Source organism: Electrophorus electricus, chromosome 2, assembly GCF_041902795.1.
Source record: "Electrophorus electricus isolate QZ-2024a chromosome 2, ASM4190279v1, whole genome shotgun sequence".
Classification (NCBI taxonomy): Eukaryota; Metazoa; Chordata; class Actinopteri; order Gymnotiformes; family Gymnotidae; genus Electrophorus; species Electrophorus electricus.
The window spans coordinates 27143620-27170908 of record NC_137498.1 but is presented as its reverse complement, the minus strand read 5'-3'; the positions used below and the strand labels follow the sequence as shown (position 1 = coordinate 27170908).

At 39.9% G+C, this 27289-nt stretch overlaps 3 protein-coding genes across 12 annotated transcripts; all 3 read right to left on the bottom strand.

Moving 5' to 3' along the window:
- Positions 1 to 1218: 1218 nt before the first annotated feature.
- On the bottom strand, positions 1219 to 11323 carry clk2a (CDC-like kinase 2a). Of its 4 annotated transcripts, none has more exons than XM_027002304.3 (13): positions 11170 to 11323; positions 9395 to 9588; positions 8975 to 9224; positions 7870 to 7960; positions 6906 to 6972; positions 6072 to 6188; positions 5673 to 5839; positions 5362 to 5456; positions 5105 to 5234; positions 3423 to 3505; positions 2912 to 2991; positions 2677 to 2767; positions 1219 to 2589 (listed from the first exon to the last, which is right to left on the bottom strand). In XM_027002304.3, exons 2-13 carry the CDS (start codon positions 9586 to 9588, stop codon positions 2398 to 2400), a joined length of 1557 nt encoding a protein of 518 aa, XP_026858105.1. In that variant the 5' UTR covers positions 11170 to 11323; the 3' UTR covers positions 1219 to 2397. The 4 variants fall into 4 exon arrangements, with proteins under 4 accessions (XP_026858105.1, XP_081553560.1, XP_081553551.1 ...); XM_081697434.1 differs by having other exon boundaries at positions 5105 to 5231; XM_081697425.1 differs by lacking the exon at positions 11170 to 11323 and adding an exon at positions 10947 to 11022.
- Positions 11324 to 11462: 139 nt separating this feature from the next.
- Positions 11463 to 26991, bottom strand: setdb1a (SET domain bifurcated histone lysine methyltransferase 1a). 7 transcript variants are annotated; one of them, XM_027002302.3, is made up of 22 exons: positions 26878 to 26934; positions 25848 to 25898; positions 25067 to 25264; positions 22893 to 23083; positions 22427 to 22461; positions 21430 to 22312; positions 21146 to 21286; positions 20608 to 20812; positions 20319 to 20392; positions 19958 to 20148; positions 19566 to 19674; positions 19184 to 19463; positions 18778 to 18991; positions 15550 to 15914; positions 15282 to 15398; positions 15001 to 15170; positions 14298 to 14534; positions 14132 to 14173; positions 13884 to 14006; positions 13595 to 13785; positions 11986 to 12074; positions 11463 to 11874 (listed from the first exon to the last, which is right to left on the bottom strand). In XM_027002302.3, the coding sequence occupies exons 3-22, from the start codon at positions 25255 to 25257 to the stop codon at positions 11757 to 11759; spliced, it is 3966 nt and encodes a 1321-aa protein (XP_026858103.2). In that variant the 5' UTR covers positions 25258 to 25264; positions 25848 to 25898; positions 26878 to 26934; the 3' UTR covers positions 11463 to 11756. The 7 variants fall into 7 exon arrangements, 5 of the variants coding, with proteins under 5 accessions (XP_026858103.2, XP_026858102.2, XP_081553536.1 ...); XM_027002301.3 differs by lacking the exon at positions 25848 to 25898 and having other exon boundaries at positions 26878 to 26991; XM_081697410.1 differs by lacking the exon at positions 25848 to 25898 and having other exon boundaries at positions 15001 to 15116; positions 26878 to 26991.
- Positions 15944 to 18678, bottom strand: LOC145651301 (uncharacterized). Its single transcript, XM_081697457.1, has 3 exons — positions 18396 to 18678; positions 17500 to 17682; positions 15944 to 16920 (listed from the first exon to the last, which is right to left on the bottom strand). The coding sequence occupies exons 1-3, from the start codon at positions 18451 to 18453 to the stop codon at positions 16802 to 16804; spliced, it is 360 nt and encodes a 119-aa protein (XP_081553583.1). The 5' UTR covers positions 18454 to 18678; the 3' UTR covers positions 15944 to 16801.
- Positions 26992 to 27289: the final 298 nt, after the last annotated feature.

The window sequence follows — 27289 nt, the reverse complement described above, 5'->3', positions numbered from 1 at the left end:
ATAAAAACTCAGTCATTTCACACCACCTTGTCGGTCTGATCATCTTCACTACAAACCCACTTGCTTTCTCAGGTCTTCAAATGTTATGCTCTTCAGTGTGCTTACATCCAACCTTCATAGCGTTAGTGATCAAGCATTTTCAAGATTTGCTCTAGGCCTCTTGGACTCTTTTCTATGCAAAGCACCCTACTTCTCTCCAAATTTAAATCCATCCTGAAGACATACCTTTTCCCGTAGCCTTTGACTTTCCACCAGCCTAACTTATCTTCTTGTCTTATCTAACTTGACTTTCCACTCTTTACATGCCTTAATATTGTTATTCCTATATTATTCTTTTGACCGTTTGTCTGACGCTCCATGTACTGCATATTTGTAATTGTAAACATATTTGGGTTCTTCAAAAGCACTATATAAATCCTATGTATTATGTTAAATAACAGCACTAAAGCACTACCTACATGTTGACCAATAGGCTGGAGAGAGACAGTTAAGAACACCAACACTGCGCAGAGATACTCTCTCAGATGCCCCTATAAGTACTAATGTTCTCCCTTTAAAATAATTTTCCAACTCAGAGCAAGGTTGAGAATATGATGAATCTTATCTTGACCAAATTCTACTTTTGTTCTGCTTGCCTACAACAGACTAAAAATGATCAGATTGGAGTATTCCGACAACCACTACCAACAGATATGACAGCCAGTTATATCTGCTCATGCAAGGTGTACCTCTAGAGATGTTTTTGAGTGGTTTTGTATACTAGTCCAAAAACTAAAATTACTATCCCCACTACTGCAAGAAGTACATGCCAATTGTATGCAAACAAGATACTGCAAAACTGCATGTGAACAATTTGCTAAATGAGAGATCAGTCACGCAATGGTATACAAAAGCTAATTCATTGTAAAGCATGATGCCTAATGGAAAATGTAGAACTGTTTTAATTGGGAAACTTTATAGCTTCTTGTTGAGAGCAAATGAGAAGTCAAAAGAAAAAGGGGAAACTGAAAATTAGACCTTCAAAAACTGTATATGTAAAAAAGGCGGGTAGGGAAAGGATAACTAATCCTCATTAAGTCTAAAAACACAGGTCTTTTTTATAGATTACCCTCTGAGGTATGCAAGACAAGCTGCAAAATAAGTCAACTAAAACAATGTCTAAAAGAAAAACACAAATCTCATTTGATGCCTGTATAGCTGCCACAACTTCAATAAACATCAGGCACATGGACAGAGCCTTTATTCTATACAGTCATAGATACATATATTTATATGTACAGATTTACACAGTTTACTTCATACAAAACACAGACTGAATTAATGCTGAGTTAGATGTGAAAATAAATACTGTAAACCTGTGCTGGCAAGAATGACAGGGACACAAAAGCTCTGTGCTTGAGAACATGGACAAAAATCTTGAACATTATACCAACACAAGAGCATGTGTATGCATGTCTCAGCCTTGCTAAAACATGTGAGACAAAGATTTCAAAAAGTGTCTTTCAAAAAAAAGGAACTACACAGTAAAACTGTAGCTCCTGGAGAGACAGTTGAAACATCTTGTACGAAGAGGAGTGCTTGTCTAAAAGGCAAGTGAAGGAAGGTTATTTGGCCTCAGTGATGGGCTGATAGCTGGAAGAACTGAGCTTATTCTGATGGTATGGCAATGTAATCTAGCATGGCAGAATGGAACCAAGGTGCTCAATTTGGGGCCCTGGATACATCTGAAATTCAATACATTCCAAAGAAAGAAAGGGGAAAAAAAGGGGGGGGGGGGGAACACCACCATAAACCTCGTTTTTTGTTTTGCTACAACAAATATGCTCCAGGACATGATTCTCTTGACCACTTTGCTCTTTTGTCCAGTCATATATGCAAGTATAGACCGGACTTTTCTCAGTTTTGCCATGGACTTTGCACCTTCTATATTGGGTAAAATTCCTCCCAATTTGTCCTTGGTCTGTGGAAGACTATGCTTGAGATTGAGACATTTCTTCAGATTCCTAAATTCTCATAAGGATTGGATCTTATGGTACTCCTACCCAAAAATTGTACATTGAGTTGTCGTTACTCGGGATGTACATGTAAATAAATAAAGCAGTACTGCATCTGATCTGCAAAATAACTAAGCAGCTCCACTTTAAGACAAAACAAGCCCTCATTGCATGACCCACATCATTTTTCATGTAAGAATTCAGTTGATAGAGCAGTGCAACCCTATAACCCAGCCTTTCATAAAAGTACTTGGGTCAACGAGTTTGCTTTAAAATAAAGAAATGTTTCACCAGGTTAATACCAAACTTGGCATACAAGCTCAGTTCCACCCTAAATCTCAGCACCTATTCCATGAGAGCTAAAGGTTTTTTGGCGCAAAACGAAGGCAGATGGGGTCCAACGTCACCGGCTAATGTCACGGTTGCCCTCCCAGCTCTTGCCTGGAGGCTGATCATTAGCATTGATTGGGCTCTGAAAGAAGGGGTGTCTGAGGGCCACAGCCAGAGTGATGCGTTTAGATGGCTCATACTCTAACATGGCCTCGATCAGGTCAAACAGCTGGTGATGCTCCTCAGCCTCTGACAGGATATACCGCTGAAAGACAGATGGAACAAAGGGTGAGATGGAAACCAAGGACTACACAAGACAATCTACGCTGCACATATAGTAACCGTCTCTCACCCGCAAGGGTTTGCAGTTCTCTCTAACATATCGTCCTGCTGAGGAATTTTCATCCCAGTCCAGTCGCCCACGGTAGAAGTACTTCTGTTTTCTGTTAGAGCAGGAATTCCAAATGAATCATTAATAAAGCTTCAAGATTTGATTTTTAGAACACCAGGAAGAATGCAGACTATATGTATATGGGTCAGCATCAGTGTAAAGTTTTTTGGAGGTGGGAAAAACTTGGCCAGCCTACCTGGTTTTGCGGATCATCCTGGATGGAACAGGGCCCAATATTCTCTCCATCATTGCTAAGTGTTCCCGATTGTCATGAGTCTGCAAAAGAGAAGAGTAAATGGAGAAATCACACTCAAGCCACAAACTGAATAAAATTCTGAAATCTGAGCACAAGATCTGGACACAATGATATACATCATTTTGAGTGGACAATACCATACTTTCCTCCCAGTCTTTACATAGTTAACACAGTTTGAATATGTGTGGGTAGGTGTTCTAGTCAGCGTGAGAATTAGTGAGAGCATCTGTGACCTTAGAGCAAATGGCAAATGTTGGCTTTAGAGTGGGCATGCACACATGCATGCTAATGACCCTTGATCAACTCATGGTTAACCTCTTTAGATGAAAATAAACTGTGTACCTTCTACCATTACATGGAAGTAGAGAATATGGAGGAGTGTGTGTGTGTGTACACGTGAGTGTGTATGGGGAAAGAGAATACAGAAAAGCAGCAGATCAGTGCTGTGTACCTGGAAGAGTGTGAAACCAAGGTAGTACTCAAAGAGAATGCAGCCAATGCTCCACACATCACAAGGCTGACTCCAGCCCAACTCTGCATGGAAACACAAAATATACATACCAATATACAGTCCATCCTATACTGTGATTACCACTTATATTTACAGTAAAAAATCAAGAATATTCTGAGCAAGAGTTTTTTGACTTCTATCCAAGTCCTTTAGAGAACGCACTCCAAGTTCATTAAAATGTAGTAAATCAACCTGACCGTTTCACACTGCAGCCAATTAGGCCTTTTAACAAATCTGTTACACACACCCACACCAGAAGATTCCAGGTGAGTAACTGCAGTGTACTGTAGTAAAAGATGCAGATATAATCAAACCTGTAGTGAAGTTCACTAGGTTGTCAGAGTAACTGGACATTTCCAAGGTCCTTAATCAGCTGTGCAAGCAAAGTGCTTCACACACACACGCTTCTAGAGAAGGGCAACTGACTACAATTTTTAAATCTCTCTACACATTTTATTACAGTACACTTTCATTTGCAGTAATCACACAGTCCTGAATGAAACAAATTAATTAAAAGGATTACTGTAGTGGGGTGACACCTGCCTCTTATTTCCTTTAAAAATGTGTGTCCCAAATTGTGGATGTTTTCTACACCATGACAGCTAGTATAGACAGAGCTCAATCAGGTAAAAAGAAATTGCTAGCAAAGGACTGAAATTTGATGAGCCTCAATACAGTCTATAACAATCAAAATATGGTTCTGATACTGATCATTTCGATTAGGACAGGGTCATCCATAGTAAAATATACAAGATAGGACAAAACCTTTTTTTCTCTGAAAAAGATGAAGCATAGCATTGGAGTTAATTACACTCTCAATAAAGAAGCTCTACTTAAAACAGAAACAAACAGACCAAGCCTTACCTACTCTAGGACTAGCTTCTAAACACTTGAAAGATAGATAGAGAGAGCTAGAGAAAGAGATATCTAGAGAGATAGAGAGATAGCGAGATAGCTAGCTAGATAGATAAAAAACAAAATCAAACCAAACTAGTTTTTGGGAAAAGAGCCACCCTGTGACAAATAGCATGGCACTAAAACATGACGTCATTACCTACTGCTCCAGAAAGATCCCTTTAGCTGTGACCTGAAGTCTTGTTTTTAAACTTACTAATATTGTAGTTGTGAAAAAGACAATCTCAAAAGAAGAAAATCTCTCAAGCTCTCCCAAGATCCCTCTGATCTCATCAGCCTCCATGCCACCCCTTGAGCTCCAAAATAGATAGTTTTAGTTGTCCCATATTCTACACTGAGATCAAAAGATGACCAGACCTTGTCTGACTGCTCAAAAGCTTTGGAGGTTTGCTGTTTTTATTTAAAATGACCCACCACAATAAACATTCTTAAGTCTTTTTTTTTTAGTAAATTTGCATGTGCATAAATCAAGTTGTTTATGGAAGCTGAGGGAAAGTGTCTTCCACAATTATTATATTGCTCTGTGCATTTCATGAAGATAACCAGATGCCCGATTTTACCACGATGACTAAATTCAATCCCTGATTCAACACCAATTCAGCATAGGAAAGTCAGATCTAAGATTTTGAGAGACCCAGATTGCTTATAGAGTAATATATATATATATATATATATATATATATATGTGTGTGAACACAGACACTGACCTAGAATGACCTCAGGTGCACGATAATGTCTCGTGGAGACGATTGTGCTGTGATGCTCATGGTCGAATGTGGCGCTACCGAAATCCACTACTCTAACTGCCGTACTCTTCACTGTGCGCTCCTCTCTCTTCTGAGACACAAACATTAAAATTTAAAAACAATAAATCAACTTTTCTAGTAGTACACGTCTTAGATATTGTTTACAATCAAACAAAAGAAAACTATAACTTGCTTGTCTGTACTTGTTACTTTCTTACCTTTTCTATATTGTATGTTATAGTGAAGTCAGAGTTGACAAAGAGGATGTTTTCTGGTTTCAAGTCTGTATGGGTCAACTTGTGATCATGTAGAACTGCAGGTATAAATTAAATGTTATATATGTACAAAGAGCACCGTGAAAGCTCAATCTCCTCAGAAATGTTCAGGCAGGTAGTATAAAAAATGTTATACACAAACTCACACTACTGCTGGCATCAATAAGAATATTAGTTGATGCAGATGCAAATAAATATTTTCATAGAGTACTATATAATTCATTTGCAACTCCATATTTTACTGAAGTACTCACATTTCACAGCAAGGCAGATTTGGTAAGCCATGTGCCGGACCTGACTGATGGAGTAGGGCAGGTAGTTGTTTTCCTTCAGGAAGTCAAAGGTGCTGAGAGCCAATAGCTCAAAACTGAGACACATGTGCCCATGGTAGTCAAACCAGTCAAACATCCGAACACAAAGACTGAAGGGGGGGGAAAGGGGATGTGGTTCAAACAGGATGAAGAAAACCATTAATGGATGAAATAGGCTTTGTGGGGTAATTTATTAAATTATTGTTTGGTCACAGACACTTCAGTTATAGACACTTTCCTACTTTCCTTCTCTGCCACACACACAATTTTTTTTAAAATGGCTTGTTCAATGTCATTCGCATTGAACAAAATGTCATATGACATTTGTTCCAGTCGCCTCACTTTTTATTTTCGGGGTCTCTCTCATTGATCCTCTCCAATACATTGATCTCCAGTCGCGCGGCTTCCTTGTACTTTTCAACATTTTTAATGATCTTCAAAGCAACGTGAGCTCCACCCCTTGATGAAAAGAGAAGGGCAATGTGATTAAAAGTCCACACAAAATTAACCATATGTCCATAATCTAACCTTACCCGATTGACCTTACAAATGAGTAAAGACGTTTCAGGATAACCCAACAGTTGTGCATATTTTACTGCAACATGCCTCTTTGGGATGGTACAAGGAAGCATTATTACTAGAACAGGTTCTTTGCTTAGATGCTTTTTGTGACAAACCCAAGGTGGGTTAGGGATTACAGAATGAAGCTTCAGCCAGCCCCATGACCTAAATCCTACTGAAAATCTGAGGGTGGGCTATAGAGGAGAGTTCACAAAAAAGAACTAGGACTCCATATGACATACAGAGATTGCATGTTGTATGATCTCAGACCTCTTATTCCATGCTTTCACATCTCATTAAGCATTAAAGAAGACTCAGTACCTTCATCTTGAAAAAGGAATGTGCACAAGTACTAATAGCAGGGATACCAAGAGCAAAATGAAAAATTACTCTAGATATCTTTTTTTTCTGATCACAGTAAGGCCATAATTTTAATACTACTGAGCATAAAAAAATAAACAAAATTTGTTTAAATAATATTCATAAGGCTAAAGCAGTGTTATTATTATTATATTTATGATTAATCAGTTGAGATTAAAGAACCAAGGTATTTTTTTTTAAATGCCCAAATGTTTGCAAGCAGTTTGGCAGTGTGTTATGACAGCAGGAATTTACCTGCGATGGTCGATGCACTCCATCACTCTCCCAAATGTGCCCTCCCCCAAAGTGCCAACAATTTCATCTGAGAGGAGGACAGAGGGGAAAAAAAAGAGATAAAGAGAGAGAGAGAAAAGGGGACAAAGGAAGAGTATTTAGAAAGGGAACATAGGGGCATTGCATCCTTAAGGCACGCGGTAAATGTTCTAGCATTTTTGGCAGTGGTCCTCTATTTGCATTGGTCATTACAAATTAGCCTAAAATGGACAATCATCAATTCCGCAGATCTTCAACACAATAAAATAACAAACCAACAAAAAGTCTGAAAAATAAATGCAAGAAATCTCTTTCCAGCCCTGAAAAGACTAATAAGGCTACTCAACAGAGCAACAAAGACGCCCCCATGTTGAGGAATTGCTGTGAATGTGCTGGGGCCAAGTTTTAAATAAATAAATAAATAAATAAATAAATAAATAAAAAGGACAGTGAGAGACACCTGATCTCTCTCACCCCCCACCCTCAAACTAACTGATTACCCATCGCTGTCTTAATTAATGTAAGCAAAATCTGCTTAAACGCGAAACCCAGTATTATGCGGTTAATCTGAGAAAGGCTCACTGAATAGAAAAGGACCTTAAAAGGATTTTAAAGACAAGTATATGAAAACCTGTCAACCCTGAACTTTTATACATCTTTGTGATGCATCTGGACACCACTACCATGACCCCATCAACATTCAAAAAGAAAACAGCTAAAATAAATAAACAAACCAAAAATAATAAAACACATTCATTGCACCCTTCAACATTCTGGTCTATTCTGACAACAGCAGAGCGCATTCTATAATGGCATCATCACAACCATCGTCATCAGCATGACCTCTTGCCCTCCCATGTCTGAGAATGTCTGCTCTGTGCTGGAACTAATAGGGAGAAAGGTTACGATATAGGAGTAGAGGAGTAGTAGTAGTGGCAGTGTGTACATCTCTCTTGCAGGACGTCGCCACTCCGACAGATCAGATGACCCTCCTCGTCGTCCCTCACACACAGCGCCCGCGTCCCGCTGTCACTCCGCTGCTTTCGGCCCCCGCCAGGGTCACAGGTGAGAGGTCACAGCACGACCGCAGAGGGAGGAGAGGGGGGTGGGCGGAGAGGGGAGAGCGGAGGGGGGCAGCCGTAGCCACGGTGACGGAGAGAAGCAGTGTTGTAGGTAGGTTTGGTGATCATGGGGCGATTCGTATGACACCACGTGAGGAGATATATATAACGATAGGGATATAGTGCAAGGGAACAAGTCAAAGATCACATTTCGTCCCTCTTTTCCTGCTTTTTAAATGCACTCCCCCTCAACCCTCTGCCTAGCGACCCTGACGAAAGTCACATCAACCTGCATCATAAACATTAACTCATACAACAATACACTTCAGCAGAAACACTGGTCACTCAGAGCCATCAAATTAAACACTTTGAAACAAATTGCACTACCCAGTGAAGAAAAAATGAAAGCAAATGATGAAGGGAAAATCTAAGCATGTTCAACAAATATCAAGTATACTACACACTGTTTCTCTTTCAACTATAAGTTGACTAGAGAAAAATGAGTGTGTTGATAGAAAAAGTGGTTTTGATTAAACAATACTTCTAAATGAACCAAGAATATCTATCTGCAAATACTGAATAAAGATAAAAAATAATTAAAATTTTAAATATGAAGTTAGACCAGGACTAAAACGCACTGGATCCAAGGACTAAAAGTAGGAACAAGCATTAGCCTCTCTAGTTACTATCACACAAAAATTAACAAAATAAATCAAAAAAGAAAAAAAAAAAAACCCCAAAAAAGCCAAAAACAAAACAAAAACAAAGGAGTTCATACTTACCAATTCCAGGGGCTATGAAGAAGAAAAGGTTATATAGAAAAAAAAGTAAAAAAATAAAAACAAAAAACAAAAAACCACCAACCAACCCCACCCCCATCCCACCCCCCGCAAAAAAAACCGAGAAACAAAGCAAGAGCTAAACAGACGGAGACAGGTGAATAGAGAGAGCGAGGATCAAAGAGCGAGTCTCCGGTTGGGAAGTACTCACCGAGGAGGATGGGCTAAAGGACCTGGTTCTACGCCGCCTTCGTTTGTGCTTACGCCTGCTGCCTTTCTGCCGGCGCGAGTCTCCACGGTCCCGCTCATGTGCGCGGCGGTAGTCATAGCTGGGCGAAGCGTCATGAGAGTAGTAGTCATCCAGAGTAACGCGCTCCCGCTCTCTGCTGTGGTCCTGTCGCCGGTAGCTCTCACAATAACGTCTGTTGTACGGACGTCGGTCTGGAGAACGGTTGTCATAACTGGGCAGGAAAGAATCAAGCATAAATATTAACAGACTCCTCTACGCAGATTTAGAGAAGTACTTAAAAATATATAAATAAATCTGAAAACTAAATGTAATTATCTGAAGAGGCTGTAAATAAGCTCCATAATTATGCATTTTTTCTCTCATATGAATGCACCTGCTTACCTCCTGGAGCGTGCGTATCCACCCTCCTGCCGGTGTGCTCGTCCCCGCCTCTCTCGGTCGCTGCTGGAGGAGAAGGAAGGCGAGCGGCGGTGTCGCTGCTTCCTACCTCGCATTCGGTCTCGCTCACGATGCCGTTCCTGATAGCTGCTGCGGCTTACCCGCTCTGTGGACAGGTACCGCCTGGAGTAAGGCATCTGGAGGGATACAAGACCAAATCTGAGACATTGTGCTTATGGTTGTAGTTACTGACCAAAAGATAACTGTACTTTGTTGTTTGCATGCCTGACTGACAAACGCATTTCAGAGCAACTGACACAGAATCTAAAATCAGTGCTCATTACAAAATCTAATATTCCAATAAATCATATACAACTTAAAAAGTATCTTACAAGTAATTTCATGACTTGGATCATTTCAAATCTTACATCACAGATGTAGACAAGGGAATAAGACTAAGATCACACAGTACCAGCTTCACAAGGAACTGCACAATAGTGACAGGAAACTCCAAGATCCAACCCTTGTCAAAGGCATGATCTGACACTAAGGCATTTTAAAGAATTTGACTGGAAGGCATGTCTGGAAAAATCCACATTAGGGACGTCCAATGTTATGGTCATACACGTCGGTGACGGGTTTAGTCTCAGCCAACTTGTGTGAATTTTAAGTTATTATTGAAATTGAGAATAATTTGAGAGCATATTTTACAAATACGTTATATGTTCTCATTTGACATTTGTTGAACGAATAAAATTAACGTTATTTGTTTAAGCCATGTTGATGCTTCCACCATCCCATTTCATTAAAAGTATTTTAAAAAACAAAAAAAAACCAACAAAAAAACGGTACTGACCCCTTCAAATTACTGAATTTAGTGCATGGCTTCACACTGTCGCATTATACATTAGTAATGTAATGTTAGCAAGCTAAAGGCATAAAACTATAAATCGTGTGAAATATTAGGCGCTAGACCACATAACTATATTTGTGGATTTGAATGTAGCTAACTGGCAGCTGTTAGGTAGTGATCTCTACCTAACGTTAGCTAAATAGCTATTCTGCAAACGTTAGCTGAGCGGCTAGCACTAATTAGTTCTAAATTACCAGCGTAACGTTACCATAAAACAGTTCCGCTACAATTCTATAGGTGTTTTATATATACATATACACACACACACACACGCACGCACGCACGCACGCAAGCATACATACATACATACATACACAGTTATAACCTCCTAACAACCATCACATCTGCTCACTTTAGGTGGACGACTAGCTAAGATAAGATAGCTGGATTTCGAGAAATATTTAACGTTAGCTACCTAGCTACACAACGATCTTACGCCGACAGAAATTTAAAACTTTAATGTATCTAGCAAGTTCCTTCACGGCAGAATAATTATCGCTAATAAACTAGTGGCGGTTAGCTAGCTAGCTAGCTAGCGTAGCTACTTGATACGAACCAGACTTCTAATTATGTAGCTAAAACTAAACACGAATGACAACTCAGTTATTTGTTTTGCCAGCTAGCCGACGATCTAACGTTAACCTGTTAGCGAAGTGCCTGTTTAGCCATCCATCCACCCACGTAAATGTGAGCTTCTTCCAGTCGCCATCTTGACGGCAATCGGGGTTCGCTAGTAGAAGAGGGTTTGCAAACGATTGCTAGTTAGGATAGGTAGCTAGCAAACTACATGTTACAAACGAGGAACGTTGTTGCCTTATATGAAACCATATACATTCGTCATCAGAAAAACGGCTCATTCCCATACCGTTTTAGCAGCGAGGCCTGTGCGTTTGTCCCAAAGAAAATCCGTGTTGGCGCTTCAGCTCTCAATTCCTCTCTGCCCAAATTTCAGTGAACGAACGACTAGCAAAGCCTCCTCCCCTTCTTCTGCTGGACTGCGCACGTCCATGCAGCGTAATGAACTTTAGATTTCACTCTCCACTCAAGTTACAGCTATAGAACATTTCAGGAAGTATGCCTTGATCCGATCCTCTCTTCTAGTGACAAGATATTTTGGCACATTTTCACAAAATTAAATGACAATTTAATGAAAAACAGTTTACTTTAATGAAACGTAGTTTTATTAACAAACAGCACATTAAGACAATGAACAAAATTTAATGTCCTAGCAATAGTGCTCGTATGTGTTACAATCTAACTAACAAAGTTTATGCTGAGGGTAAATCACTCAGAACCAATCAACTAGTTTGTGAACAACATATCTACAGGACACAAACTAGGCATTCAAATCCCTAGTGGTTTTGGTCCAGCAGTTTGCTGGTGTGATATACATTTGAAACAGAGTACTCCATTCTGAGATTTATTGATTTCTTTTCCTCAAGCAGAAAGCCCTCAGAGTAGCCTCCCTGTGCACTCATCTGAGCCACAGCAGCAGAGCAGCACCTTTCCTTCCACGCTGCCCACCTCATAGCTATAGTCCCATGTGAGCTCCGTGCCAGCCTTGATACGCCTGCAAGAGGTGGTAGAGGGGTCAAAGTTAGTGGATTCATGAATGAATCTTTTCAGAAATGTCTCATGTCCTTGAATGTGAGAAGGCGGTGTAAAATGGGGGGCCCCTCACTTGCTGGTGAAGAATGCAACCCAAGGGAAGCGGAGGTCATGCGTGTCCACAAACACATTCTGAACAAACAAGTTAGGACTGCAGCTATGCTGTGGAGATAGGGAGACAGGGCAATGAGTGGGCAAAGAAAATGCAGAGGGCACGCATGTTTAAGGACGTGTGCTGTTCTACAAATTAAACATCTGCAACATTCCCATAAACAGGTTCTCAATGTTTTCTTAGCAAATTCACATGACAAATTCACCGTTATTAGCATTTCACTGATACATCTAAAAACCTTTTAACGGCAGTAAATTTTAGGTTCACTTGTTTCCAAAAATCTGCTTGAAGGATTTTAAACTGATCCATCATGTGGGTTCCAAAAAGGAAACCGTAAACTTGATTTTTTAAATATTTATTTTTCTATGTAGGTTATTTGTACTCATTGTTTGAGCATTTTGCAAGTCATGGTCTGCACTCCTACAAAAGGTTCCAAGTTTTGCTTTGCTAATTTTTGGAGGTTAATTTATGGACCACTAGTGTAGCCTTGCATGTATAGTTGGCACATCCAAATGCAATAACATTGTAAGGCCAGTTGTATTTAGAAGTTAACCGTTATGTTCAGGCATAGGCTAACAATGTTTTGCTATAATGCGTTACAAAAAATAAACATAGCAACAAAACTGGTCATATTAAGAATTATATTCATATATGCACAATAATTTGGGCAGTGATTATATATTTAATGAACAAACAGTATTACTGACAAGTTTCTCTCTTCCTTTATCAGAAGCAAGATGTTCTGATCAGCTGCTCTTGGCTGGTCATAGGTCTTGGCTAAGCCTCAAAGGTGACAGACATATCTGCTGTCTCCACTTTTAAAGTGAGACTGAAAAAAAAAATTCTGGTTTGCTTTTTGAACTGTTTAGTTTTGGTTGAGTGTGCTTTTATGTAGAAACTGATGTTATACAATAAGTTTTATGAATTTACTGCATACACAGCACTTTGGCTTTAAATGTGTTACAAAAATAAATACTCAAATTATGCTTTTTTTTGGACAAATATTATTTTCATTAATATTACCAACAACACTTACTCCACTGATGCCAGTGACAGTGTACACAAGTTACATAATAGTTGATCTACACGTCACTGTGGTACGCTTTTTGCACACCTTGTTTCCCTGTAAACTCAAATTTCTGGTTATGCTAGTGTGGTTGACAACTACTCCCTCAATCACCTCTCTCTGCTACACCTTCGTCACAACCTAGGCTCCACCTCTGCACACACATTTCCAATCCCCTAATTGTTTTATATATATATATATATATATATATATATATATATATATATATATATATATATATACACACACACACACACACACACACACACACACACACACACACACACACTACAAGGGTTGCAAACCATTGAAGATGGTCTCAAAGTGCATGTACGCTTCACTTTATGAAAAAAACTGTACTCATCCATTCCACATTTCCCCATATAGAAAAGCAGCTGATTTGTACCCCCATACCAGCACGAAATTCAGCTTCTTCCTTTTCAAAATGAGGTGGCAACAGACTTCCTACTCTCTCTGTTTCTCTGATGTCTCCCTTTTTCTCACATTGATGTAGCGTGCTATGTTGCCTTCCTGCTTGGCATTGATAAGGTAGCAGGCCTTCTCTCCACTGAACAGGCTTCGAGTGTTCTTGACGCATGTGCTCCTCTTCCCCTGCTGGGTGGGAACCTTCCTGTGAATGGACTTGATGGCAAAAGGACGCGTGGATTTCCTTGCAAACCCCATCGCACTATGTCCTGGGCATGAGGGAGGACACATTGAGGGACAGCAAATTCAGACTTATGAGTGCCATAACCACATAATATATAAGAGAAGAACAGCAATGAAGTCAGACCCTTTTTTCTCATCTGTTTGGCCATGAACGATGTCACCTCTGTCTGGTCCCCTGAGAATTTGGGGATTGGCTTTGGAGATTTGGGGATAGATTGATTGGTCTCAAGCAGCATGTCCTCAAATGCTGTGAAGGTTTGAAGCAACAAAACATACCAGTAATTTGGTCCACGTTCTATTAATTCTTATTCCATGTATACAATAATTTTAATTATATATAAAATGTGATCATCCCCTGCTTTTTCATTTTACCAGTTCCCTTTTTCTTCTTCTGTTGGTTTGTTTTTTCCTTTTCTAAGAAAACATGGAAGAGAAAGCAAACTGATTCCAGTGGAAGAACCAAATATGTTAAATGTTTCTGCATTTTCTGCAATAGCACACTTACATAGATTCAAATACATGCATACACATACACTACCTTCACCACTGCTAGAATCAGAATCTCTTCTGAACTTAGCATGTTTCTTTAATGCTCCTGTTGTCATCGTCAAAAGAGTCTTCTTATCACTCTCTCCCTCTTTGTCAGAGCAATAGGCTTCGCTTTCGTAACCTTCCTTTAGTTTCTCTACTCCTTCAATGAAGTCCAGGTTAGCCAGGAACTCATTGCCAGACAAGGCATTATCCATGCTCACCATTTCATCCGTGACTATTTTACCTGTGGAGAAGAAATGCGTAGGTGTCTATAAATCAGTTCTGCTGTTGACTGGGTACGTTTACACATCTCTAATTGCTTGAAAAATTATGGTCAGGCATATATTTATAGCTTATATATATCAGAATTGTTAGAAGATAAGTAAAATCAACTTGTGAAAAGGTTATCAGGTCAAAAACACTAGGTACAAAGTTACTCAGATTAAAGACCTGCAGTATAATTCTTTAATTCTTGACTTTTTCCACATAAGACTTTGCATACACCATATTTTTTATTGTGTAAGAGTACTGGTTTAGTAAAAGGAGTGACTTGCTCTTATAGTACTGTGTAATTCATTAATAATATCTTTAATAAAACTAAAATCCTTAATACTTCTACTAGTCCAAAAAAAATCTAAGCTATGAAATTCAGCTATTGTATTAAACATGATTAATGAATTTCATGGTTAATGAATTTAGATCCCTCACACCTGTGAAAATGCACACAAATGTCCCTTTGGCGAGGTCATCCAGGCAGCGGATGCCCCATCCTTTGTGTTGAGTCATAAAGACCTCTAGACGCAGCTGCAGACCGTGCTGCACCAGCCTGTTGCAGCACATCCATGGGTCACAGCGACACAGAGGGTTACACTCATACACCCTGCAAAGAGACACCACAAATACAGACAATAGTGCTGACAGATTACACTGCCCAGGCATCCTGTGCATGCGGAAGAGGAAATCCACAGACAGGTGAGAAAGCAGCCCTCACCCACTCGGCAGGTCTCTGGTCAGCCGTTTATGCAGATATCCGGCATTGGCATCCACAGGGCCACCCGTGAACAGTGATGTGGCTTCTATAGTTAGCTGGTGACAGGAGCACGTTGACCTGTGTCACATGACCAATGGGAGAACCACACTAGATTTGGACATAAACTCATTTCTAAGCTCATCAACTCAAATGCTCACATGCCATCTAGCCCAGCACATACACTAGAATCCTGATAAAACACAATCTGGCACACAGTGTTCACACAGACCTGTCTCGGCAGCCGTCCATACAGTCACAACCCATCATGAAGTCAAGACTGGTGTTGATGAAGACACCAGGGCCAGGTGTCCTGTGTCTGGTGTAGGTCACAAGGGGCAGAGGGGTGGAGTCAACTTCATTAACACAGGGGACAGGTATCACCTCTTTCCCTTCTGAGATGTCCGGAAGCATCAGGTGGGGCCGGCAGGTCATGGAGGAGGGGAGCAGGGCCCGTCTCACCAGCACAAAAGGGTCCAAGCAGAACATGTCCAGGAAAAGGAAGTCGCAACGTGACTCAAACAGGAAGTCCTGCACCTCTTCCATATTGCTCATGCTCCGTCCGCACGAAGAGCGGTAAAAAACATCGAAGGACACCTGGAGAGAGAGCAGGGAGACTGTGATGAGGACTTGTAATACTCTGGGAAAGCAAAAACATAAAAAAGGAATTATTAGTAAAATCATCTTTTCACAGTCCAAAGACCAAATTGCCCATTTAAACTTTAGAAGTACAAAGTAACATTGCTAAAAGTGCAAATCAAAGAATCACCTAAGAAGGAATCTGCTGGATTTTAAGGTTTTCTGTGGTGACATGGGAGGAAAATATGCGGAGTTGTGCTGTGTGGCGTATTTCACTTCTAAAGTGTTAAACATCCACAAAGTGATATACAGTGTGTTTGAATATATAAAACTGAATAGGTTATGAATAGGTTAAATGTGCACATCACATTACAGATCACAAGAAAAAGCTTTTTAGTCAAAACAATTTTATTAAATCACCAAGATTACAAATTCTTAATTCTTTAGAGTGAATACACACATACGGTCAAATTCAAATAGTAGTCTAAATGTGACATGCATAAACAGGAAAGAAAAGAAAACAAATATATACATATATGCACACACATATCTACTCTCAATACATATTGTGCACGAAGATAAAAAGGTTGGGCTGCAAATGGGATGAAAGTGTGCATTCTGTCCTTCCTGGCAGCCCACCTCTAAACAGGTCCGATCTCTGCAGCATCTCTCTTGTCAATGTGAAGGTAGCAGTGCCATTCCTCATTTGAGACTTGGCATAGCTTGGAAAAAGCTCTGAGTGTTCCTTCTTAGACTAACCACCTTAGATGGATGAAACACTAGAAAAGCTTTGAAGAGCTCCAAGCAGGGGTTCCTCTCCATCACAGCCTGTAGCCTTGCAGAGCAGCCATAACTTCCTTGAGATGAGAGCTGGGAACTCACTCTTCCTCATTCAGATCCAGTCCTCAGCAACCTGCCATGTGGCCATACTCAAACAACATCTGGAGGTCATCTAGTTGACTATGGATGGTGACAGTGGATGGGTTGAATATCTCTTCCAGTTTGGTGAGGGTAGTCAGCATCTCTGCACAATGTTGAACAAAGAAGATGGCCTGGGCCTTGAGCTCATCTCCAGTAGCTCTCATGAGTCCCAAAAAGCCTCGGTGGACAGTGGAAAGGTTGGCATTTAAAGGGCCCACATACTCTGCAACATTCTTGAGAAACTCAATTCATGAACCCTATTTGAACAAGACTGCAAACATTGGCATGACAGGAGACAAGCCCAATGCTTGCATGTAGTCCCACAGCACCAAACAGTGCTGAGTTGCCTTGCAGAACACCCATTCCTTCATGAGGCCAAAATGTGCCAAACAGATTAGTGTTAGGAAATAGTCCATGAAGAATAGTGTTTAAAGTTTTTTTCTTGTAATTTGCCAAATCTGTGATAAAAGTCCATAGATCACTGAAACTGATGTTGTAATTGTTAAGAGACTGTGGTAAATATTTTCAAGAAAAACAATATCTGCTGCCAGAGATGGCTTTCTAGTATGTTGCAGAAGAACAGCAAGGACACAATTATCTGTTGTCTTATCTAAATCAACACAGATAGACTTCCTCTCCTCTGCACACTTGACATCCTCAACATAGTCAGGGAGCAGTTTACCAGGTGAGCCGGAACGGAGTATTTGTAGTAATTCTGCAAAAAAAGCAGCCAGCCTTGGGAATTTCTTCAGTGCAGTATCTGCCTCAACAAAAGCCCTGTTGAAATCCAATACAAACTCCTTCCTCTCAGCAATGGATGGGGTCTTGGAGAAGTAAAAGGTATCAGTCTGAGTCCTGAGTTGTACTGGACAATAAAGAAAAAAATGTCAAGAAAAACACATTAAAATCAAATAACCATGCAAACAAATTCACACAAATGTTCCTAATATCACAAGTAACATTTCACTAAGCAAAGTTTTTGCAGTAATCATCAATTTAAGGAGTCATTACTATACATTAGCAGAAGTATTTTTGTACATACATAGAAAATATATACATAGAATATATATATATATTTATCTGCATATATATATTTTTCTCTATGCACCCGTTTCTCTTCCTCAGTTTGGACACAGCACTCTCCACCATTTCACTGCGCGTTATACTGTGTATGACTATGTATGTGACAATAAACCGAACTTGAACTTGAAGTAGTAAAGAATAGTTCTATTAGACAATCCTCATTTTGTCTTAAATAATACAGCTAACTTGCAAAAATCCTGCAGACTGTCTCACAAAGCATATTAAAGGTTTCTTCCTCATGCTCTAGGGAGATTTTCCTTGCCACTGTTGCCCTTGGCTTGCTCACTTGGGGCTTGGACTCGGACATTTATAAAGCTGCTTTGTGACAACTGTTGTAAAAAGCATTATACAAAATAAATTGAGAGATAAGTAATTCGCTAGCCACACCATCTGTAAAGTGACTGACACTCCCTTATTTCTTAATCATAAATGAAAACACATTTGGAACACATTTAAAATGAATTCGGTATATTAGCCAGTGAAGATAGTGCTTACCTAAATCACTTTGCCATTTTTGCACTTGAGCGACTTCAGAGGTTCCAGCAGCAGCCATCTCTTCAGGTAATCCACCAAGTGCCGACAAACTTTACAAAATAACACTCCCTCATACTCATAAAAGTAATTAGAAAATTACTACGCTCTGTCCCTCACAAATATCCATGGAGATAAATGTGGTTTCCTCCTTTGCAATCCAATTTAAATCTAATTTTAAACATGTTGTCAAGTGAGCTACCAAGCTTATACTGAGGCTTTTTATTTACCTCAGAATGAACACCTCTTATGTAAGCACGGCAGTGACAGCTTCATTCAAATTCAGCAGAATTTTTGTTGGAATTCTGCCGATGGAGATTCTATTCATGCCTGCTAAATCACTCACCTTGCCCTCCAGGCGTTTTCTAGCCGTCATACGGCGAAAGCCGTAGAGCAGAGGGATAAGCAGTGGGTTCTTGCCACGGTGCTCGTCCTTCCTCATTGGCCTTGTGTGATTCAGACAGGCTGGGCAGCAGCGGTGAGGCACATACTTCAGGCGGGCCTCAAAAGCAAGGGCTTGGCTAGTCTGGAGGTCCTCCTCAGTAGCAGGACGTTTAGTACTGAGAGACAGGACCAACTTTTTTTAAACTCTCATTTTCAGTTGTTGCCAGTTCCGAGTTTGAGAAAATAAGGGGCAATACATGCTTCCTTGGTGACTTATGCCTGTCAGCCAGCTCTAATTTGTACACAGACAACATTTACCCATGACACAATGCTGAGTCAAACTAAAACATGCAAGCATAAAAACCTACCCCGTTTTAGGTGAACAGGTGGCTGCAGGTTCTGTAGGTTGGCTGGCTTTCGATACGGAGACCACTGGTATGGTGGATGTAGACAAATTAATTCGATGGAGTGTGACCGTAGGTTGTGAAATAGGTATGGCTGCCTTTGCTATAAGTGATGAAGATGTGACTGTGGCAACAGCGTGGGGCACACTTTGAGAAGCAGACGGTTTTAACACAACTGTAGTTGAAGGTTGTATTGAGGTGGCAGCTGTAGTAGTAGGTAAATTGTTCCTCTGAATAAATCGACCTGAATGATGGACAAGATGAGAGAAGGAGAAAAAAAAAAGAAGAGTGTTAATAAACACAGTTTCTCTCTCTGCCATGAGACAGATAAACACGCATAGACAACCTTGGTTTGAAGACTGTTCCTTTTTCTTCTCAGCCATTTTCTTCTTAATTCTTTGAATGTGCTCTAGTCTATTTGAGCCTTTATATAACCACTCCTTTTCCTCATTTTTCTGAAACAAGAGACACAAAACAGTCAAACACACAGAGGTAGATTTACATTGACACTGTATCTCATTTGGCAGAGCAAGTAGAGCAAGCTACTAGCAACAGCAAGGTCATGGGTTCAATTACCATGGAGTACAGTGTCATACTGATAAATATTGAAGTCCCTTTGAATAAGTCCCTTTGAGTGCCAATTTTAAAAAGGGGAAAAAATGCTTACTCATGAGAAAGCCTCACAGTCTAACTCCATATAAAAGCAGTACGAAAACTAGGCCTTGGAGGCGCTCCCACCTTGTAGCAGACTTGGATCAAGCTGCAATCCACCTGGGTGATAGTGCAGGATTCCAACTTGCCCTCACACTCTGCCTTGCTCTCCTGCCCCAGTTGCACCACCACAAAGATGGGGTTCGGATACGCCTGCAAATATTCTTCCACCTGCATGCGGCATGCCTTGTCCTCTATGTCTTCACAAACATTCTTCACTGTAGGAGAAGAGAAGGTGAGTGGAACTGAGCCACATGGCAAGAGAGCAGTCAATACAGTTAGATCATTGCGAGAGTGAGTTGCCAGGTATAGGAAGATTAGATATAGAATAAGAAAATGAGAGGGAGTCTGTGTGTGTGTGTGTGTGTGTGTGTGTTCCCCTCCTTACGAGGTGTGCAGACCAGATGGAGGTCAGGCAGGGCCACGTATGCTGGACGGCCATCATCAAAAAACACCAGGAACCTAAACACATCAACGACAGACATGTACCAGAGGTATTGGCTTTAATTTTTAAAAAAGTAGTGTTAAATAGCACTGACACATGGAAAGCATACAAATGAGAAACAATCTTGGTACAGTACTAGAGGTTAGAAACAGTCAGCCTCTATTTCAGGCTGTGATCAATAAGAATTCAGTCTACAAGATATACAACATATACAGAACACACAAAAACACACCTCATACGGTTCTTGCGATCGGGCATCTCCGTCACTACAGCAGCATGAAGCCAAGACTGGTGTTCCTCTTTATAGCAGGCCACAACTCGGCAACCCACAAAAAGATCTTTCAGCATAGGTGAGCCAACATATGCCAAATGATGACCAGATAATACACTCTTCCCTTTACCCTGCTCAAACTGGACCTTATACCTCTGTCCAGTCTCTGACAGAACAAAAAAAAAAAAAAGGCAAAATTTGTCCAAATGTCAGACTCAGGTCCAGCAAAAACATTAAAAAGATCAGTCAGCAATAAGCTAAATCAGCTACAAGGAAAAAGGTGGTTTATATTTTGAGCGGTTAAAAGGTGCCTTAATGTTTCTATAACACTGTTGATTGTCTCTCAATTTATGACATATGCCTTCAATTAGTCTTAAAAATAACTCTGATTTTAACCTTCATGAAGGCCTGTGTGCCAAAACATATTTGGTGAGAAGGTTCAGTTTTTCACTGAAGAATTGTTGCAGGCTTTATTTGTTGTACTTTCAATGAATTTTACCTGTTGTTCTGATCTCTACAATTGTTCCTAGATGCCATGTTTTAGTCCTGCGCTTTCCAAGAATGCTCATGTTAACCTTCAGCTCCACCTTTTGCTGAATATGGGTAGATACACAGCATGTGACAGATGATGCCTTAGAGACTAAAAAGACAGATGATGGAAAAGAACAAAGAGTCTCAGTTATTCGGTATTAAAATAAAGAGGAATGTACAAATAAATGCAGAGGATAAAAATTAAAGTAACGACAAAGTCAGTAGGAACCAGAGGAAGAAATGATATCCCACCTCCAGTAGAGTGTGGAGATATAGAAGAAGTCAAAGTACTTGCGACTGATTGGGAAGCCTTGGGCAAAGATTTGGCATCTGCCTCAGCATGCTGAGGGCTGGCCGTAGTGATGGAGGTAGTTTCTTTAGTTTTGGATGCTGGGATGGAGCTCGCAGTCTTGTTGAGCTTACCCTTACTCTTTTCAGAGGGTGTGGCTTTTTTAGATGTCTTAGAGGGTGTTGGAGTACTGCAAGATACTGAGGTTGAAAAGTTGTTGCCAAGTTTAGGATTGCTCTTAGCCTGTTCTATGACTGTGGTTTTACCAACGTGTGCACTTGAGCTTTTGATACCAGAGGTGAGTGTTGCATTTATTAAGATCTTTTCTGATGATCCAGGGGTAAAAGCTGATGTTGCTGCTGGTGTAGAAGGTATGGTAGAGGCAACAGTCTGTGCTGATGCATCAATATCTTGTTTTCTACAAGCAGATGCTTCACTGGCTGAAGTTTCAAGATGTTCTGTTCCATTTATGACTGCACAAGCTGTGATCAGTGGAGGGGTATCCATAATTTCATTTGTAGAAGGGTTTGTGGGATGGGAGGGAGAGCTTCTGATTTGGAGTGTTAAGGCAGGTAAGTCACTGGTTGAGGACATACAACTAATGTTTACAGGGGAATCTCTAGTCTTGATGGTTTCTAAAGAATCAATAGATAGTTCTGGAGTTCTAGAAGGGCTAGGTTCCCTGTTCATTTGTGACGCATCGGTGAACTGCCTAAAGAATTCAGCAATGTTTTTATAGGGTGTAGAGGTTGTGGTTAGATTCATGGTGGTCGTAGGGACAGTCTCAGGTTTTTTAACTTTAGAATCTAAGACCTCTACAGAAGATTGAATTCTTGTAGACTGTTCCTGAATATGAGAGAAATGGAGAACAGAGGAAATAGCATGGAGAAAAAGACATTTTAGCAGAAGCAACTATGAGTTTTGCAACAAGTTTTGGAGTTCCAAATTACATCTTCTCACCTTTGATTCATCCTCCAATGATTCTGGTACAGTAGCTAAAATGATGGATGCAGATAAATTCTGATGTCAGAAAGCGAGAGATACTTATATTTTAAGAAATTACAAAAACGAAATGCCTCCCTTTATCCTTAACATCAACATATCACCCATATTGACAAAGACAAATTGAAAACTGAAATCCATTGTATACTGTCAGAGCTGTCTGTTATCAGATTGTGAGGACATTACATAAACCATATTTGGAGGTGGTCAATGATGGATTTGGACCACATTCAACACAGATGTCTATCAGAGATTAACCTGAATGCTGCGTGTTGCATGGGAAAGAATGCTAAATATTATGTATCAGTGAAACATAGTGACAGGAATATGTATAGTGCTAAATGCAAACCAACAAATATAACTTTAATTTTTAACATGCTGCAAAACTTTGCTATTGAAATATGGGGGCAAAAACATCTCTTACCACCAAGATCAATGACCACATAATCATCATCCTCATCACTTTCAACCTCTACATCATGGTCTTCATCCTCAATCTGAATGACAATCTCGGTTGACTTGGCCCCTTCATCTTCTTCTGAGTCTGTGTCTCGATACTCTAATCCCAGCATTCCATACAGCCCCTTCATCACAGACTCGCACTCGAGGACTGACCTGATTTAAAATAAAATGACACTGGATTATGGTGTCACTACATAACTCATCACGGATACAAATAAAGATTATATACTGCCACACAGTTTCACACTGAAAGCTTTACAGCAATAGGCTCTACAGTGATAGCAAGCTTTTTAATGACAGTGGTGTGTCCAGGATTTTAGACATGGGGTTGCAAATAGGGAAAGAACACACAAAAAAGTGGCACCTTCTAATTATTACAACTAAAGCAGAATTTGTAGGATATCTTGCAGAACAATGAATGGCCACAATATGACAATGTGTTGGCCTCATACAAATTGTACTGTTTCTAATAACTGATCACATCATGGCACATTTGATCTCTATCACAACTGGCTCTGTGGCCCTTGCTCACTCAAATCCCAAATTTCCCCTAAATACACGTGTCCTGAATCTTACTACACCTTTCTCTCAATCCACTTCAGCCTCCGCTACATCGTCTATTTCATACACCTTTTCCTACACTTCAATCTATACCAATACAGGCCAACTGTTCCTACACTTCATCCACCTTGTCATTTACCCCATCTGAGGAATGAATAGAAATCTGGACGCACCCTTGCAGCACATAAAACCTAAGTAATTTCTGCCTCAAACTGATGAGAAAACACTTTTTAAAATCTTCTTTCAATGAGAACACCAATGTGATCATACTCTTGGAGTCATGTTTACATCTGTGCTTTAATTTGACAGCAAGATCTGTGCAGAACCTGCTTTGTAGCATGTACTATTTGTATCTGATGCCAATTGGAAGCCATGAATTCTATTCTTTATGCTAATGCACCGAGCCACTTCTGCAAAGATCCTAATTGTGACTTGCAAAAAAAAAAACAAACAAACCACACACTACAGACTGAAATACTTTACATTCTGTATTTCTTTCTTACTCAGACATACAGGCATGCCCAAATATACAACACTGTGTCAGACTGAGAGCCTTGCATTGGAAATAATAAAAATAGTTATTTTGGTCCAGTTATTTTCCCAGTGTTGATCCCTCCAGTTCAGGAGAGTGCTAATATGTTGGGGGTTCCCTTCCAAACCTTGGGGGCCAAAAACAATATGTTCTAGAGAACAGATAAAGTTAAATATAGAAATAAAGTTTTATATTTTATAAATAGTAATAAATTCTACAACCCTTCCTTCAGTTTAGGGCAACATATGTTGCAGAAGCACCACTCATGTTCGGATGAGGCAAACCCCCGTTGCTTTATTCCAAATACCACACTGTATTGAATCAAACATCCAAGTGCAGTGCACCTTCTTAAATGGCGATACTTTAAAACTTGCTACAGTGCTTTTACTACAATAATCTCTTACCTCAAGTAGTTCATCAAGTTGTTCAGTGGATTATACTGAGACTGAATGTAGGGTCACACAGAAAAATCAGCTTTTTATAAATTCATGTTACTCTTGTGCACTTTTGGAACAGTGTGTCTCCCAGCAGTCTGAATAGGTGTTGTTTATAGTTGTCTGTTTCTGACACACATGCTCACCAGAAATTGTCTAGAAGGAACACTAGACCTGACAGTTCCCCCTAATGAGGACAAAAACAATTCCATATGTCTCAGCCATCACAATGTCCTTTAGAGTACCCATTAAATAATGAAAAGTAAGGGCCGATTTCCTATGAACAGACTTATTCTGGCAATTTATACCCAGAGGTCCTGGAGTGTTTACAATGGTCCTTGATTTACACACCATGCTTAAGTTAGTGTCATTACTTACACAATTCAACTAAATTATGACTAAAGAAACACATTCAACAAAGTGAAAACTGCCAGACCTTAGAGTTCTTACCAGGCAACTGGCTCTGTGATCAAATGCATAAATATCCTCTGAGCAAGCATTCTGACCTAGGATCAGTTATCTTTTAATGTTGTTGTTACTTTTTCTGTCCTGTCAAACACAATCACACAAGAGCCTTGACATAAGGTAGCGCCAGCAGAGCGCACTCACTCGCAGGCATTGCTGTACAGCAGGCGGGTGTAGGTGGCCTCCCTCTCCTTCTGCTTCACCCACTCCTCCACCTGTGCAAGCTGCGCACGCCTCCGAGCCACTCGTTCATCCTTCTCCACCTCCGTGCACACCCAGTGCCGTAGCTGTTCCTCTGCTATGTCCACCTCCTCTTCTTCCTCTTCAATCTTCATCGCTGTACTGTCACAGAGGAAATGCATAAACATGTATAGATTAGCCACAGGCTGTAAAATCTGCCAGCTCAAGGCCCATATACCACATTTTTTTCTATTTTTCTTCATGTCCACTTACAACATTTCTGTGGATTTATGTTCCAAAAAAAAGTCCTAAGAAATTTTTACATGACCATTACCCAACCTCTCTTTATCACTTCAAATTAAACAAGATGTTTAAATTACTGAGCCTTTAAGACAGATATAAGATAATTGAGCTCTATTCACATTGCCTGCAATGTTCCTTATTCAAAAGTCACACAGAAATGAAACATGCCTAAGATCTGCAATGTAAAATTAGGCAGGGCTAAACTTTTCTTGACATGGAGAGTTTTTTTAATGAGTTTGTTGTCATGACATCAGAGAAACAGCAATTTCAAAAACAGCTGTTTTTGCATCTTATATTCCATCATGGAATATATTATACTCAAATCACCAAGAGTGGAAGAGAAAAACAGAAAAAGGTTTTTACTGAATACCACCAAAGAGCATACAATAAATTAGTTGCCTTAGGAACAACTAACTACCCTGAAGCTGGAGTCCATTTTTACCTTTATTCTTTTACTGTGCCACAATCCTCCCCACGCCTCGTTTTCTCTGGACTGCATGTGAGAAACCACCATTATTTATTACTTTTAATTCAAATGGGGCCCTCGCACACCATTATTCGTAACATTCATAAAGTAAAGAAAAATCTTCCACATTGGCTCAAATTTTGAAATCTCCTAATATGCTTGAAACATTAGGAATGTGCATTATTAATATGAAAGTAAAGTGTCATCCAATTACAAAAGGATACTCCGATAGAAAAAAATCTGATGGCTACATAGCTACGTAACGCTGTAAATAAAAGCAGAAGAGAAGGTAGCTATGGTTATCTATCTAACAAAAGCGCTATCTGAACTAGCTTGCTCAGTAATGCATTCATCATGCTGAGGAATTCTTTCAAGAGAAAAACATTTCCGCTGTTAGAAAGATCGTATATATCTTTCGACCGCCTACATGCGCAGTTCTTTATCTATGCAACGAAGCGATAGCTATCCCAGCTAGCTGTTAGCTATCCTAGTCACTAGGATAAAGTTAACTAAAGAAAACTGTGTTACTGATGACCCATATAACGTTGGCTAGGCTAGGGAGCTGCTCTCACTAATCGGTTGCCCAACCGCATTGTAAATATCACGAAAAGTAAAATGTCTTCCTAGACAGCTAGTTAGATAACGCTAAGTAGGTTCACCTTGGGAAAGCGCTTCAGAGTATTCCCCCACAATATGCTATGTAATCGCCAAATCCATCGTGATGCTTGTTACACTCATTCACAATATGGAGCCCATACAAAAAACGTAATTTAGCTATAGCACAAGGCATAGTAAGGTAACTAGCTAAGTAGTCCCACGTTTTGCTATGGGCGCGCTACTGACTCCATCATAGCCGCTTTCGGGTTCAGAAAAAAATAGGACCTTAGTTAGCTACCTCCCAGTGGCACTTTGACCAAAATCCAGATCAATGAACAAATCAGCCTCAATTTTGTATCATAAGCACATTCAAACATTATTTACGTACTGTGAAATATTTAAAAAGTACCTTAAATAATGAGATGGTAGCTAGTTACATCATCTGAAATTGGCAATAAACATCCAACGCTCTGAACGAAATAGGAGGAAGTGAAATGGACGGTGTACGCCGTACAGAAACCACGTGACTACGAGAGTTGCTTCGGTAATAGACATAGTCGGTAATTGTCCATTTTTACCCAAACGTACCGCCATTCGACAAACGTAAACATTAGAATGAGATTCGATTTTTAGATCTCCAAAACACCTAGCGCATAAGCACTTGGTGATAAAGCATATAATTAATAATGAAGCATGAAATGCGATTAGTTTTTGATAAAAAACAAAAACCCGAAACATGACTTGTTCTAGTCCATTGGTTTTGGCTTTTTTTTAAAACTGGAGAAATAATCATTAGTATATAAGGGTATATAAATTATACC